At 41.9% G+C, this 14,185-nt stretch overlaps 1 protein-coding gene across 2 annotated transcripts; it reads left to right on the top strand.

Annotated features, from left to right (window-relative positions):
* The first annotated feature begins 2,645 nt into the window (after nt 1–2,645).
* RBBP7 (RB binding protein 7, chromatin remodeling factor) lies at nt 2,646–13,562 on the top strand. Of its 2 annotated transcripts, XM_019525237.1 has the most exons (12): nt 2,646–2,755; nt 2,851–2,995; nt 4,593–4,735; nt 5,364–5,537; nt 7,041–7,156; nt 7,913–8,073; nt 8,932–9,058; nt 9,180–9,257; nt 10,866–10,942; nt 11,548–11,605; nt 12,400–12,510; nt 13,480–13,562. In XM_019525237.1, exons 1-12 carry the CDS (start codon nt 2,740–2,742, stop codon nt 13,546–13,548), a joined length of 1,275 nt encoding a protein of 424 aa, XP_019380782.1. In that variant the 5' UTR covers nt 2,646–2,739; the 3' UTR covers nt 13,549–13,562. The 2 variants fall into 2 exon arrangements, with proteins under 2 accessions (XP_019380782.1, XP_019380781.1); XM_019525236.1 differs by lacking the exon at nt 2,646–2,755 and having other exon boundaries at nt 2,766–2,995.
* Nucleotides 13,563–14,185: the final 623 nt, after the last annotated feature.

Below are 14,185 nucleotides of genomic sequence, written 5' to 3'. Positions count from 1 at the left end.
GAGGAGGAGGATACAATTGGAATTGACTTTCTCCCCTCTTTCCCAGTGGTACCACTCTAGAGTTCAGTGTCCCCCAATTCTTGTGTGAAGTTACCCATGAGGATGAACTTGTCTTCCTTGGCAGTGGCAGTCAGGAGTGCAGTAGAACTGTTCTTTGTTGACGTCTTCATTGTCAATTATGGGGTCGTATGCACTGATGCACCAAGCTCACCCAGGGCACCATTTTCCCTAAGGCTGGCTCTGCTGAGATGTAAAAATGAAAAGCGCAATGTAGGTATTGGATAAAATTATGTTTGTTGTTATCACCTTTGTGATTTTTTTGGTTTCATATTTGATAAATCTGCCTTAGATTTTCACATTTCCACTAATGTCATAATTCTATGCAGGTATCAGGAGCAGTTTAGTTCTTTTTTTTCATCTATTCATCGCTCTAAATGACTTGAATACTGATGTTGTAGGATCTTGACTTAGTGTACTATTCCACTGGAATGCAGGTTAGTGTCATTGATAACTGGGAATAAGTTTATATATGAAAGTATAATGTGGGCTGATCCTTTACTGTTTTGTGGTGAAGGGAGAGTTTACTTTAACGGTGGAGGTGGCATCAGAAGGTGTTTGCTCTTTCTTTTTACTTTAAAACAAAGGGAAATCTGTGCTCTACGGTGCCTAGAATATGTGGGTTTTGTAGTAATTCTAAAACTGTAGACATGGGGTATCAAATTTACCTCATGCCCTGGGTCAAATCTGGATTGGAGGGCTTCTTCACAGACTAGCTCCATCTTGAGGTACAGGGCAGTGGGACCAGTACAGACAGTAGCAGGGATGGCAGTGGCTGTGGTAGGACAGGCAAGTGGTAGTGGGACCAGTGCCTTCAGAGTAAGCAATCAAGAACTGTGCCGACAGAGCCTTGCTGCCCTCCTGTCCCTGATGACCACATCTACTGGGGTGCACAGGGACCCTGGATTCTGCAGCAGGCCATGCCCCTGCACTTCTGGTAGCCCAGCGGGCCAGATGAAGTTGCTCCATAGCCCAGATGCAGCCTGAGGGCTATGTGCTCATCACCTCTTTTGTAGACCAGTCATTTTCTGTTAGTGTTTCATCCATCCAATGACTAAAACTGGGGCCTATGCTTTGCTTCTATTGTAGAAGAGCTGGCTATGCAATCAGAAACAAGTTAGCAGTAGTTTTGTCTGCGGACTACATCTAATCTATATCTATAGCTATAGCTATGGCTATATAACCAGTAGTGGCTCCTTTGTGCTAGAGAACTTGATTTTTTTTCCTTGTCACAAACCAATGATGAATCCCAGATCCAGACACACTGGAACAGGACTGGGCAATTGGCAGCCTGGAGCAGTCAAATTGTGGCCCGCAGGGCTTGTTGGCATGACTCCACAACCCGGGCAGGGGTGAATGCTGCTGTCACCACAGCCCCTGCCCCCCAGCCAGCTGACAAATTGAGGTTGTTGGCCACTAAAAACCGGCAACAAAGGCAGCAGGGTTTGTGAGACCCCTGAGTGGCCAAGGTGGGTCATCCGGGCCCAGGGAAGCTCTGCAGCCTGGCTGTGGCCTGCAGGGCCAGAGGAGTTGGGGCACACTCTGCTTCTGCGCTGCTGGGGTGTGAGCTGAGCTGGTTCTGGGGGTGGCAAGGCGCAGTCTGGCCAACCAGGGGGCTGGGGCAGGCTGTGTGCTATGGCCAACACTGGGGACGCACTCGGTGAAAGCTCCACTTCCCGGCACTGGGAAGGACTGGGGAGGATGGGCGAGTCCCAGCCCTCACTTGGTGAGGAGCAAAGTGCCAAGCATCTGCTGGGCCTGGTGGTGAAGGGGGAAACCTTGGCAGAAAGGTTTCAAACACCAGAGGGACAAAAAGAGCATCCTGAAGTGCCCCCTCAGAGGCAGGCAGCGCTGCCTAGTTCTTCTTGTGGCAGGAGCCCAGGTGACTTAGGGGCAGGTGAGCGGGAGCCACAGTGTGATGTGCATTGCCAGGTCTTAAATATTAAATTATTGTATTTGCTCAAAAACTGTTGTACACTTGAAAATTATGTAAATATACATGCAAACGAGTATGCAGATAAGCCTTTTTTATTTACTCTATATTGCTCTTTGCAACCGACCAGGGAGTGATGCGTGGGTCCAAGTTGAAACATGTCTTTATTTCAAGAGAAGCAGTCACGGGGGAGTACTAGCAACAAGCCCAAAAGGCTCCCGGTGAGTCATGACTCAGGTTTTGCATGTGCTACCTCCATTAGCTGCCTTAAAAAATACTGTACATTTTGAACACTTTTCCTATTATTGATTGTACATCGTAAAAAGGTTGAAAAGACAGTGTAAATTACCAGACACTCGGCAACGCTGGCTGTGCCCAGCACCACCCGCTAGAGGGCGCCGAGCTGCCACGTTCACAGTTAACGGCTCCCCCAGCCCTCCAACGACGGTGTACTCTGCTGCGCATGCGCTTAACGCCCCGTCAGGCGGGAGAAGAGTGGAAGGAGGGCGCGTGCGCAGGTGACGCTCGGCCGCCGGCGTGGGGGGAGGGATTCTTGTGTTCAGAAGAGGCCGGCCGAAGGGGGTGGGCGCATGCGCAGGCGGCGTCCTGGCGTCGAGGCAGGGCTGTGGGTGCTGCGCATGCGCGCGGGTGGGAAGGCGGGAGCCGAGTTCAGAGCGAGGCGTCTTGGGCGCGCCTGCGCAGCGGCTGGCGGCGTGCGCGAGGCCGGCCCCGCCTCCACCCTTTGAGCGATGGCGACCCGGGAGGGTAAGTGGGGAAGTGAGGTGGGATGGGGGAGGGTATGGGGTCTCGGGCTGAGGGGGGCCATTGGCCAGGAGCTGACGCGGCGGTTGGGCCGGCAGTGGCGGAGGAGCCGGCGGAGGAGCGGGTGATCGGCGAGGAGTACCGCGTGTGGAAGAAGAACACGCCTTTCCTCTACGACCTGGTCATGACCCACGCGCTGGAGTGGCCCAGCCTCACCGTGCAGTGGCTGCCTGACGTCACCAGGTGAGGCGGGGCCCTTCTCCCCAGCCCCGGGCGCTAGAGGCAGGGCCGCAATTAGCGGTCCTGTCCCTGAGCGTTCTAGGTCAGTTAACGGCCTCGCCTGGGAGCGTTCCAGTGGGGGCCCCTCGGCCCCGCCCTGTTCCACATGGGGCTGCTTTCTCCTGTGCAGGAGGCAAGAGGTGCCCCAGGGCAGTCTGTGACAGATGTTCCATGGCAGGTGTGCTGTGACACGGATGCTGAAGCCTGCTGGCCTGTCATCCTAATGAGGGGGCTTTGGCTCCTTGCAGGTGTCTGTCAGGAAGTTGGGGCGCTCCTGAAAGTGCCTGGCAACCCTAGCTGCCCCATGCCTGCCACACCTGGGCAGCCTCCCTTACTTTGGGGAGGGGACAGGAGGGAATGGCAGCCCAGCTGTTCAGACAGGGGGTGGATCTTGGAGCAGCTGATGGGGCAAGGGGAGGGTGTGGGACTCATGTTGCCATGCACCTGCCAAAGTGGTTGCCCTCCCCTGCTGTGATAGAGGATGCTCGTCTCTGTGCCGTTTTCTCTAATGGTTGTACATTTTGGTGTTCCAAGTAGCATCTTAAAAAAGATACCTACTGGGTGTCAGAACAAAGTCAAAGGCTGGTGTGTGTATGTATATATATATATATATATATATATATATACACATATTTGTAGATCCTCATGTGTTTTACAGTACAACCGGGGTGTGGCCATTGGAGAATTGGCACGGGTTTGTTTTTCCTCTAAAATCATAGTTTGTGTAAATGATGGCGTTACGTATATTGTTATTGTAGCATGTGAAAGTATTTGGGCTTGCAAGGACTTGAGAATAGGAGGCTGGGAAGGGGAGAGAAAGGTTAACTAAGGCCCTTGTGTGAAATGCTTCTGCTTACCTCGCATATTGATGGCTTGGCTTTTTTGAAATAGCTGGTTTTAATTGTATAGCTAGTGTCACAATATGTAAGTCACTTAAAACCAACATGGTCCCTTTTGAGTTTCACCTGCCATGATGGGAGGCTTATTCATACAGTGGTGGTGAGAGCACTGGATGCGGTATAGCAATAGGATTGCGAACTGTTAGGGTTTTTTTTTTTCTCTAGAAGCTTTGTTTGGTCTGTACTGGGCCTTTGCTTTCTTGAACACAGAAATTGCTTTGAGTCTTAATGCGTTGCCTTCTTTCACAGTTTATTAACTGTCTTTTGCTACTGAAGAAACAATAGTCTAGAAGTCTCCTGATTCCATTTTTAAGTTACAGTATAAAAGATCTTTTTGTGCAAATAAAAGTCATAATTCTGCTGTTCACATAGTAATGAAAAACATTATAAAATGATGTTGGCATTGTCGTTCCAATTTTGGCAAAGACACATCTGTCATGTCTACAGTGCTGTGAACCTTTGCAGTTCAGCTTAAGCATTTATACTAGTATTCCTAATATGGCAGAAAAAAAAGTACTCTTTCAATTAATCTCTGGTCTCCTAGACCAATTGGGTATCACGGGCAAACTTTGTGTCAAATGACTGCTAGCAAAAAAAAATGTAAGTTTTAAAAAAACCTGAGCTCTTTGACTATTTTGTATGACTATTGTTTTATCGAGCAGGCCAGAAGGAAAAGACCATGCCCTTCACTGGCTAGTGCTGGGAACACACACCTCAGATGAGCAGAACCATTTGGTGGTTGCAAGAGTCCAGATTCCTAATGATGATCAGTTTGATGTCTCTCAGTATGATAGTGAGAAGGGAGGTAGGTTTTGCAGGCATTTTCAGTGTATGTTCATCTAGCCACAGTGATAAACAATGCATATCTTATTTAATTACATTCTTACTTGAAATATTTTTTTTAATTAAATGCCTGGTTTTAACATATGCAACTTGTTTACTAGCATACACTATACAGAGTAGTTGAGTGCTGAAAAATCTTACTGTAAATGGCTTTCATGTCTAGTATTAAGTTATACAATTCATGTCTAGTATTAACCTAAACAAAGAGTACATTTTGCAGAAATGTCTTGCAAGACCTAAGTATTAATTATATTGATAACAAGGTTTGGTAGCTTGAGAATTATTTAAATAAGGTTTTTTCACTGGGTCTATCATCTGGTAGGCTAACCTGGTACACAGCTAGCTTGGGCAAGAGATTTCCTGTTTTTCAGGGGTCAATTACTGCCTTTAATATTCCTTGCTTTTATTACATTCAGCTGAAAAGTTTCATTACTTTCAAGAGGTAGATGTTTTAAAGAGTCTGTTGTGCTTGGTGTGCTAATATAAACCTCATGCAAGATTAAACATCACAAAAACCTAGAGAACATGGGTTTAGTATATCAGAATAATTTATGATGTGACTAATGAACTTTGTTATGAAAAACATCTAGAATTTGGCGGTTTTGGATCAGTAACAGGCAAAATTGAAACTGAAATAAAGATTAACCATGAAGGTGAAGTAAATCGTGCTCGCTACATGCCCCAGAACCCATGCATCATTGCTACAAAAACACCAACTGCAGATGTGCTGGTCTTTGATTATACTAAACATCCCTCTAAGCCAGGTGAGTTGGCATATTTGAATCAATACTTGTTGTCTCTTCCAGGATTGAAGTGGAAATCTGATTTTGATAGCCATCAGGTTGATTGTATTTTGATACTAAACCAGAAAGGTCAGATTCTAAAAGGCTTTCAGGCTCTAAATACTTTTTTGAGGATCTGGACCTGCAGGTATATCTGCAAGATGCAAGACAGTGCTGTGCGAAGATATCCAGAGTTAGCTCTACGCTTGATAGCTCTAGGACTAAGAGCTATATATTTGCATTAGTGTGGTATGGTAGCTGGGCTAATTCAGTCATATTCCTGAGCGGCATTTCTTTGTGCTCTGTAAACTCTGTAGTGCAAGCTTTTGAGTTCAGAGCTAGTTAGTGTGAGTCCAGTGCCAAGCTAATGTTTCTTTGTTACACTGCGGGGAATTATGCAATTATGTGCCCATGCAGTTTTGTGCATAAAACATACGACTACACATAATTCTGCATAACTTAACTTGGGCCGGCTCTGTGCTTCCACCTCTGCAGGGCTCCTGGGACTGCCATGTGGAGGCACTAAGCATTGTAGCACTTGACTAGACAGCTCCTGCCTGTGGTGGTTTGTGGATGGGTGTGGCCCCTCCCCATGGTGCACAGCCTCTGCAGCAGCAGGTGGTGGGTCCTTGGGGTACTCATGCCCATGGCAGACAGGGTCCCATCCCCCCCGAATCCCCCCCCAGCAGCACATGGCTCTGGCTGAGTCCTGGGGTCTGCATATGGCATGGAGCCAACCCAGCTAGCCCACTGACATGTACCTTTGACCTGGGCAGGCTGACTCCGTGCCAGCCTGGGCTCGTGGCACTGCAGGCAGGAACTGTGTGCTGTTGGGCCAGGACAGCCAGCTCCGTGCCTCCACATGGCCATCTAGCACTCCAGTGGGAAGCTGCATGTGGCGACATGGAGCCCACCCAGCCCAACGGTGTGCAGCTGCTGCCTGTGGTGCCACAAGCCCCGTGTGCTGGCACAGAGCCAGCCCAGTTTGGTCTGAAGGTGCCGGCAGGCTAGGCTGACTCCCTGCTGCCATGTGCAACTTTTAGGACTCAGTGCATCACTTTGAATTTTTCTATGCATAATTCCCTGGGGTGTACTTTGTAACTTCCAGTTCTGAAGCTAGTATATGCGGAGCATATTTTCATACTCTGTACAGTTCTGTTTTTTATAGATACTCTGAGTTTCCTGGGGTATTTGATTCCTGTGTTGGTGTGCTAATTTAGAAGTTATTGACTTAGCTGGGAATTAATCTTAGGTTTGTCTAGGTAATACATGTTTAAAGTAGTGAAACAAACAAACTTGCAGCTGTAAATAACTCATGTGGACTGACCTGTAACTATCATGCTAAAAAAGCAAAAATGTACTTTTCTTGCAGTTCCTAATAGCAAAACAATAAGTGCTCTGACTGTAATGCAGAAATAGCACCGCCAGATAAATGTAAAGTTTGACAAGCCGAATACTAGTGAAATAATAGAACCTCTTTCCTAGACCCAAGTGGAGAGTGTAATCCTGACCTGAGGTTAAGGGGACATCAGAAAGAAGGATACGGCTTATCGTGGAACTCCAATTTGAGTGGGCACCTTCTCAGTGCATCTGATGACCATGTAAGAAACTAACTTCTTTTTTTTTCAATGGAATACTAAAGAACATTGGTAGTTTACTTCCTGAGACTATCTTTTCTTTCCCAGTAGCTTAGTTCAGTTGACTTTCAGAATGCCTTAGTGTTTAAAATGTCGCATATCTTGGAAATCTATTTTTTTAGTCTACATTTTTATCTTAAAGGAGTCAGCTTCTTTATAGCTAGTTAATATGTACCCTGCAATAGCCAGAGTGGTATTCAATAGTGTTGTGGCTTTCCCCCAAAAAAGCTACTAAACACGCTTGCTCCTATACTGAAGGCTAAAGACGAACAGCAAAAATAATGTAATCTAGATGGGGTTAAATTCATGGGTTACTGTTTCCAAAAACAATATACTTTCTTCTCACCCCCTGTTACTGCCTTTTGCAGCAAATTTGGGTTTCTTGAGGAGTGGAGGCTGGACTACTTGGGTTGGAGGCCCTAGTGGAAATTGTCATATGCACTCTTTCTTTTAACAGTTTTGATAGCAGTGAAAAAGAGCTTGACTCTTGCTTTCTTTTCACTTTCTTGCTTTTTTTTTTAGCAACACAAGGATTTTATTGAGTTAAATGGTGACTGCAAACCTAACAACCCAATGTAATTGATTCTAAAACCTGAATCTTGAAGCTGTTGTTTGTTTTGAAAAACTACATAGTCTAGTTGTTCCTATTTACATTGTCAGAAAGGGACTCCAAGTCTGTGTGAATGACATTATGTGCTAAAATGTGAATCTTGTCTTCAGACTGTCTGCTTATGGGATATAAGTGCAGGACCAACGGAAGGCAAAGTTGTTGATGCAAAAGCAGTCTTTACCGGACATTCTGCGGTAGTAGAAGATGTGGCATGGCATCTGCTCCATGAATCTTTATTTGGATCTGTTGCTGATGATCAGAAACTTATGATGTAAGTGGAAAAAGAAGAATAACTGAACAATTCTGTGCAATTATTAGTGCCTTTATACAAATGCACTAACCTAGGCAAGGTGTTCAAAATTTTCTGGTATTTGTAAGAGAGAAAGCCACATACAGGCTATACCTCTAGATGGAAGGAGATGAAATGACCTGCATATGAAGCCAAGTTTGTTTATGTGTAACTTAAACCATTGTATTGCTGCTAAGCTTTCTGGGCTTGCATTTTTTTTTTGGTTTTAAAATTATTATTCTTCCTTTACCTGAGGAAGACAAGCCATATTTAAAATAACATGATTTGTAAACTAATGTCTAAGACCCCTTCTTAACATCTTATTAAAACAAACTAGTAAATAACATTGGCTCAGATGAACTGACAGTTAAAGATTTGTTATTTCCTTGCACTTTTTCAGAGATTGATCAAATTATGGTTTCTTTAACAAAGAATTGACAGACTTTCCCTCTAAAAATGAACCAATAAAAGTATAGAAAGTATACCCTGTATGACTTTCTGAAAGGTGGAATATCTGTCAGCTTTGAGTTGGAAGGAATTATGCTCGTATGAAATTGAACTCAACAAAAAGTATATGTGAGACTCTTCAGACAGAAATAAATATTTTACTTAAAGTTACTTTGGGACCTAAATTAAAACATTTGTGGTAGTTGTTTTACATGATCACTAAGTCTCTGACCAGTGTTCTTATACCACTTAAACCGAGTTGTATCAAGAACAGACTTCTTGCTGCAAAAATTGGCTCTGCCTAGGGATGTTTATAAGACATGCTTCCCCCATCTGATTATTGTCTCTCTTTCTATATGCTTCCCTCTTTCCCACCCCTTCATCCAAAAAAAGTTGGGACACGAGGTCCAATACTACATCCAAGCCAAGTCATTCTGTAGATGCCCATACTGCTGAGGTCAACTGCCTGTCCTTCAATCCTTACAGCGAGTTCATTCTAGCAACGGGTTCTGCTGACAAGGTTTTTTGCTTATGTATATTTTAACATACTTACAATATATTCTCATTTAAAATTAGGCATCACTTTGGACAGTAACTTCAGTGGTTGTTAGAGTAAATTTTTTCTGTTTTTTCCCTTTCAGACTGTTGCCTTGTGGGATCTACGAAACCTTAAATTAAAACTCCACTCTTTTGAGTCTCATAAAGATGAAATCTTTCAGGTGGGTTAAAATTAAAAACCAGTGATATTTTAAAATAAGATGTATAATGGTTAGAAAATTATTTTGAATTATATTTGAGTGTAATACATTTGGTTGAGGTCTTTTGAAGAACTAGTTGCTGAACTAATAAGCATAAATCTTAATTTGAACATATTCTGAGTAGAGGTTTTCTTTTCTAGTGTATCCATGAAGCAGACCATTTTTTGTTTTTTTTAGAAGCAAACACAAATTGGCATGTGTTTGATTTGTATGCTGACCTTAAAGGCTTACAATAAAAAAAAACCTTAAGAAAATGCAAAATATTTTAAATAAGTTAGCAAACAATGGGGAAATTCTTCTGGATGCTTTCTGCATATGGTTAGAATAAAATAAACAGTCCAAGTAGTACTCTTCTCAAAATATCTTCAGATGAACTGAAGAAAAGTATTTAGAGAGAGAAAGAAAGAAAGAAACAAAGCTGTGGAAAAACGACATGACCTACCCGTGTTGATCTTTCTGTGCACAATAACTTCAAGACAGTATGGGATAATTCCAGTTGAAGAACCTCAGAGATTGCTATAAATAGGGGATAGCTGTGGGTGAACCTTATCATTGATCCTAAACTTTTAAGGCTTGATACCCTATTTGCTTGCATACCATATGCACCCTTTTCCCAAAAAGCAGCCCTTCAGAATGGGGGTGCATGTCTTAAGCAGGGAAGGTGATTTTCTGCACTGGAATACAAGCATTTAATGGGTGCTGTTACATGGCTTCTCACTGTAGGAGTGAGGGGGAACTTGCATCCTTCAGGGTCACCTTTAGGGCTCTGCTACATGTTCAGATTAAAGCTGGATAGAAATCAGCTATAAAGTTGTTACACATTTACAAGCACGAACTTTGTAGCTGGTTGACACTTTGTAGCTCAGTAGTCTTTTTATGGTGAGAGTTACTTTGCATATGTGGCCTGTCTAAATTTTATTGCAGGATTGATTGCAATAATATAGGCCTCTGCTACACACTGCATTAGTTTTAACCCTGTCACAGTAGCTGAGCAGTAGAAATGTAGTTCTGAAGCTGCAGGTAGAGACTGTGTGATGCTGAGAAGTGAATTTGTCAATCCTGAGTTAAGATACATGGATTTTAAAAGGAGAGTTTTGATTCAAGTATACTGGTAGTGTACTCTCAGGAGTGACAGTAATGTACTAACAAAAGGCAGTTCTTCTGCCAAACATTGCCTTAAAAGTAAGTGACCTTTTCAGTGAGTGTAGATGGTGGGTAATCAAGCAGACATGTTTTTGCTTTTGTAGAAAATAAAACCAATAAGACTTTGATACAACATGGTGTTAGAGAGGTTTAATTGTGTATTTCTTGTGGTTGGTTAATTTGTGTGTGGAAATGGAAGACCTCAAAAGCTGCCTCTGAATTGGAAATTGCCCTAAATGGTGGTGGTGGGTGGGTGGGGGAAGCAGTGAAGTGGAAGTAATGATATATTTTGAGTTTTCATCAGTTCCTTGGCTGCTTAGCAACAGCAGTATTGGTCAAATCTAGAATGACTAATAAAATACAGAATTTGTACTGAAAGTCAGTAATGTTGCAATCCTATTTTCAAGAGGTACTGTCTCCCAATAGGTTCACTGGTCTCCTCATAATGAAACAATTCTTGCTTCCAGTGGTACTGATCGTCGGCTTAATGTATGGGATCTAAGGTGAACAATGATTCCTTCCTTTATTTAAGATCTGTAGTCAAGTTCAGGTAGCAGATAAGAATTTATTATATTCATTCAGCCTTACTCTTTGTATTTTGGAGTAATTTAAACATACGTCTGACTTACGTTTTTGTCGAACTAGTAAACATTATGCCAGAATGTCTTTTTACTAAGCTCTCAGTTATAAGCTTGCTTTCTGAACAATTATTATTTTTCTGTTTTCATTAGTAATAAGATAACTTTTCATAGAGTTGGAAGAGACCTCAGTGGGCCATCTAGTCCGCTTTGTCTTATGGGATCTCTTGGTTCTGCTACTTAGTCATACTGAAGTCAGATCCTCTTTTCAGTAATTGTAGCAGCAAAGAATTGATGCCTTGCACCTGAGGAATAAAACTAAGGGCAGGGAACAAACAGCAGCAGGAGGAATTGGAAACAAATTGATGTAAATGTCCCTAATTGAAGAAGGAAACATAAAAGGACTAATCTTAACTTTACATTGCTTACAAAATGACTTTTTTGTTGCTGTTTTGTTAAGTCATTTCCTACCCTCTCCCCTTTTTTATCTCAAATTCCTAGATTTAATTTTAAATATATTCCTGTTACAGTAAAATTGGAGAAGAGCAGTCTGCAGAGGATGCTGAAGATGGGCCTCCTGAACTTTTGGTATGTGTATGGTGTGTTTAGTTTGGAGATTTTTAGATCTTAGGAAGCATCACTTTTATCTATTTATCATTTCATGTTGTTACAGTAAACCACACAATAGCAGAACAGATGACCTTCCTCCCCTGTGTGCCCCTCCCCTCCCATTTCATGTGTCTTAGTAGCTGTTACCAGATTGGTAAAGCTGTGGTTCCTGATGTTCCTTGGGGATAAAGTGTTCTGCAAAGACTGCTCTAGCAGATCCATTGTGTTAACCACTCAAGATCAGATGATGTGTAAAAAGTATAGCTGTGGATTAGAACACAATGCAGAATTCAGTGTAACCTGAAAAATATTTTTTATTTATATTCAGGTTCTCCAGCAAATGGTAAAACTCCATTTTGTGTGCAACTGTGTGAGAACAGTTAGTACTGCCTGGCTTCTATGGCCAGTGATACCTCTTAATCTTGTTTCGATGTAAAATATAACACACTGGAGCTATTTCAAAAGACAGGAAGCTGCCTATGTGTACCCATCATCATTGTATGTGCGTTGATAAACTATTGATAAATGTTCGGCTGCGAGCAGAAGTACTGTTTTAGATGATGCCATCAACAGTCCAAATGAGAAATGAATGGATAGTTATTTTTGGTGTATGTGACCAAATTTTCTTCCTAAAGCTGCATCTTAAAACTCTATTTTGGTTACATCTTATTCTTGCATTTAATGTTTTTGCCAGTCAACTGAATTTAAAGTTTCAAATAATTTCTAGACAGTTGTCTGAAATGTGAATTACTGAAGCTAAGATTTTTCAACAGTTCATTCATGGAGGACACACTGCCAAGATTTCAGATTTTAGTTGGAATCCTAATGAACCTTGGGTAATTTGCTCTGTATCTGAGGATAACATAATGCAAGTATGGCAAATGGTGAGTACCAACATTTTAAACTTCTTGTGTGTTTAGATTTAGATGACTGAAAAGCAAGTCACACTCTTTTTAAGATGCAGGCTGTGTTGTGTCACTGGAAAGGTAATCTTGCCATTACAGGAGGGCTGACTTATGGAGAATGAAGCTGAAAAATCTTAAACTTCACTGAGTATTTTTATTAAGGACAAATTAGGCTAGAAATGACTAATCCCTCCATTCTTGGAGCATATTGTCTGATTCTGTGTTATCTTATTTTTGGTATCTTTAAGAATGGGCATCAATGTTTTGGATTAAAATTTGCTGCATTAACCAGAATTTAAGTTTTACTTTTTAAAAACTGTAGAACTTCTGGCTGCATCCTTAGCTAATAACTGCAGATTTGGACAGTTCTGTGAGATGTGCTGATATGTTAATCCTGTCTAGTAATAAAAGACAACCAGCATCCTACAGCTAATCTTATGAGTCCCTGTATAAGCAGGACAGTTCATATTTGATCTTGACAATCGCATAATGTGATCTTAGCTAGAAGATGACAGCCATTTTAAATGACAACTAAATGCAGATACAGATCATCTATTTATCCTTTTCATTTACTTAAGTTATACCATATATTTTGGAAGTGGCAACTTCCGAAAGGGCAGCGTCTGAAACTATATATGAGTCTTGGACCAAAAGTGTAGGATAAAGAGTTTAAATTGGTTAGGATTATGTATGCTAGATGAATAATCTGATTTTGGTAAATAATGCTCTAATTAGTATTGGTGGTTAGGTTAACCATTTCACAAAGTCTTTAAAGCTAGCTGTTTGCCATTTGTAAAGGAAGAAGGATGGGTGTTTTGGGGTTTTTAAGGTGGGGATTATTTCTGAATCTTTCTGTCTGTAGCTGTATTGTCTCTAAGTTTAGAAAACCATTAATCAGATGCGCACACTACTTTTCTGAACTTGTAATAAACTATTTTGTGTCTTTAGGCTGAAAACATATACAATGATGAAGAAACAGACATAGCAGCAGCAGAACTGGAGGGCCAAGGAACGTAATATTTTTTGATAAGGAAAAATAATATGGGGTGTTTGTGAAGGGGCTAATATATTAATATAAGTTTTTTACTACTATACTCATTCAGTATATTCTCAGTTGAATGTAATTCTTGTATTGGTGCTTATTTGTTGTTAAGCACATAATGCTTGTATAGTTAATGCAATGGGAACTCCCTGATTATTTTGGCACTTTGAAGTGAGTTACTGCATAATGTACAGCTTAGTTACTAGGGGAAATAGGAATGACTTAATATCAACACGTATATTTTTTAAAAAGAAGCTTGCAGGTCCCTGTAAATAAGACAGCTTAAAAATCCTCTTCCCACAGTGTAAGTACGAAAGAAGTTTTAAGATGTAAAAATGAGATTTTTCACTTTTACAGATTGCTTCCTGATTGGCTTTGCATAAAAAAATAAAACTTTGAAGCAAAAGTGTGGTGTTTTGATGTGACAGTGCATCCTTCTGGTTATCCTTTTGCATATGTTTAAGAATGTAGAATGCTGTATGGGCAGGGACGTGATTATTTGCTGCATGATGATATAGTACTGTCATCTGGGGGGAGAGAGAGTAAACTAGAGATCTTGGAATGGAAGTTCCAAGAGAGGGCATCCAGCAGTGTGGGGTGGAGAGAGAAAAG

This window comes from Gavialis gangeticus, unplaced genomic scaffold, assembly GCF_001723915.1.
Source record: "Gavialis gangeticus isolate Ggan-Ray unplaced genomic scaffold, GavGan_comp1, whole genome shotgun sequence".
NCBI classification, from domain to species: Eukaryota; Metazoa; Chordata; order Crocodylia; family Gavialidae; genus Gavialis; species Gavialis gangeticus.
Note: the sequence above shows the minus strand (reverse complement) of the source record. Positions and strands in the feature narration are given on the sequence as shown.

What these genes read in the sequence shown, in the direction of transcription:
- RBBP7 (XM_019525236.1), top strand. Translation starts at nt 2,778, where the DNA reads ATGGGGGAGGGTATGGGGTCTCGGGCTGAGGGGGGCCATTGGCCAGGA. An exon ending in GATGATCAGAAACTTATGAT is followed by an intron (nt 8,074 to 8,931) that starts GTAAGTGGAAAA and finishes ATCCAAAAAAAG; the next exon opens with TTGGGACACGAGGTCCAATA. An exon ending in ATAAAGATGAAATCTTTCAG is followed by an intron (nt 9,258 to 10,865) that starts GTGGGTTAAAAT and finishes GTCTCCCAATAG; the next exon opens with GTTCACTGGTCTCCTCATAA.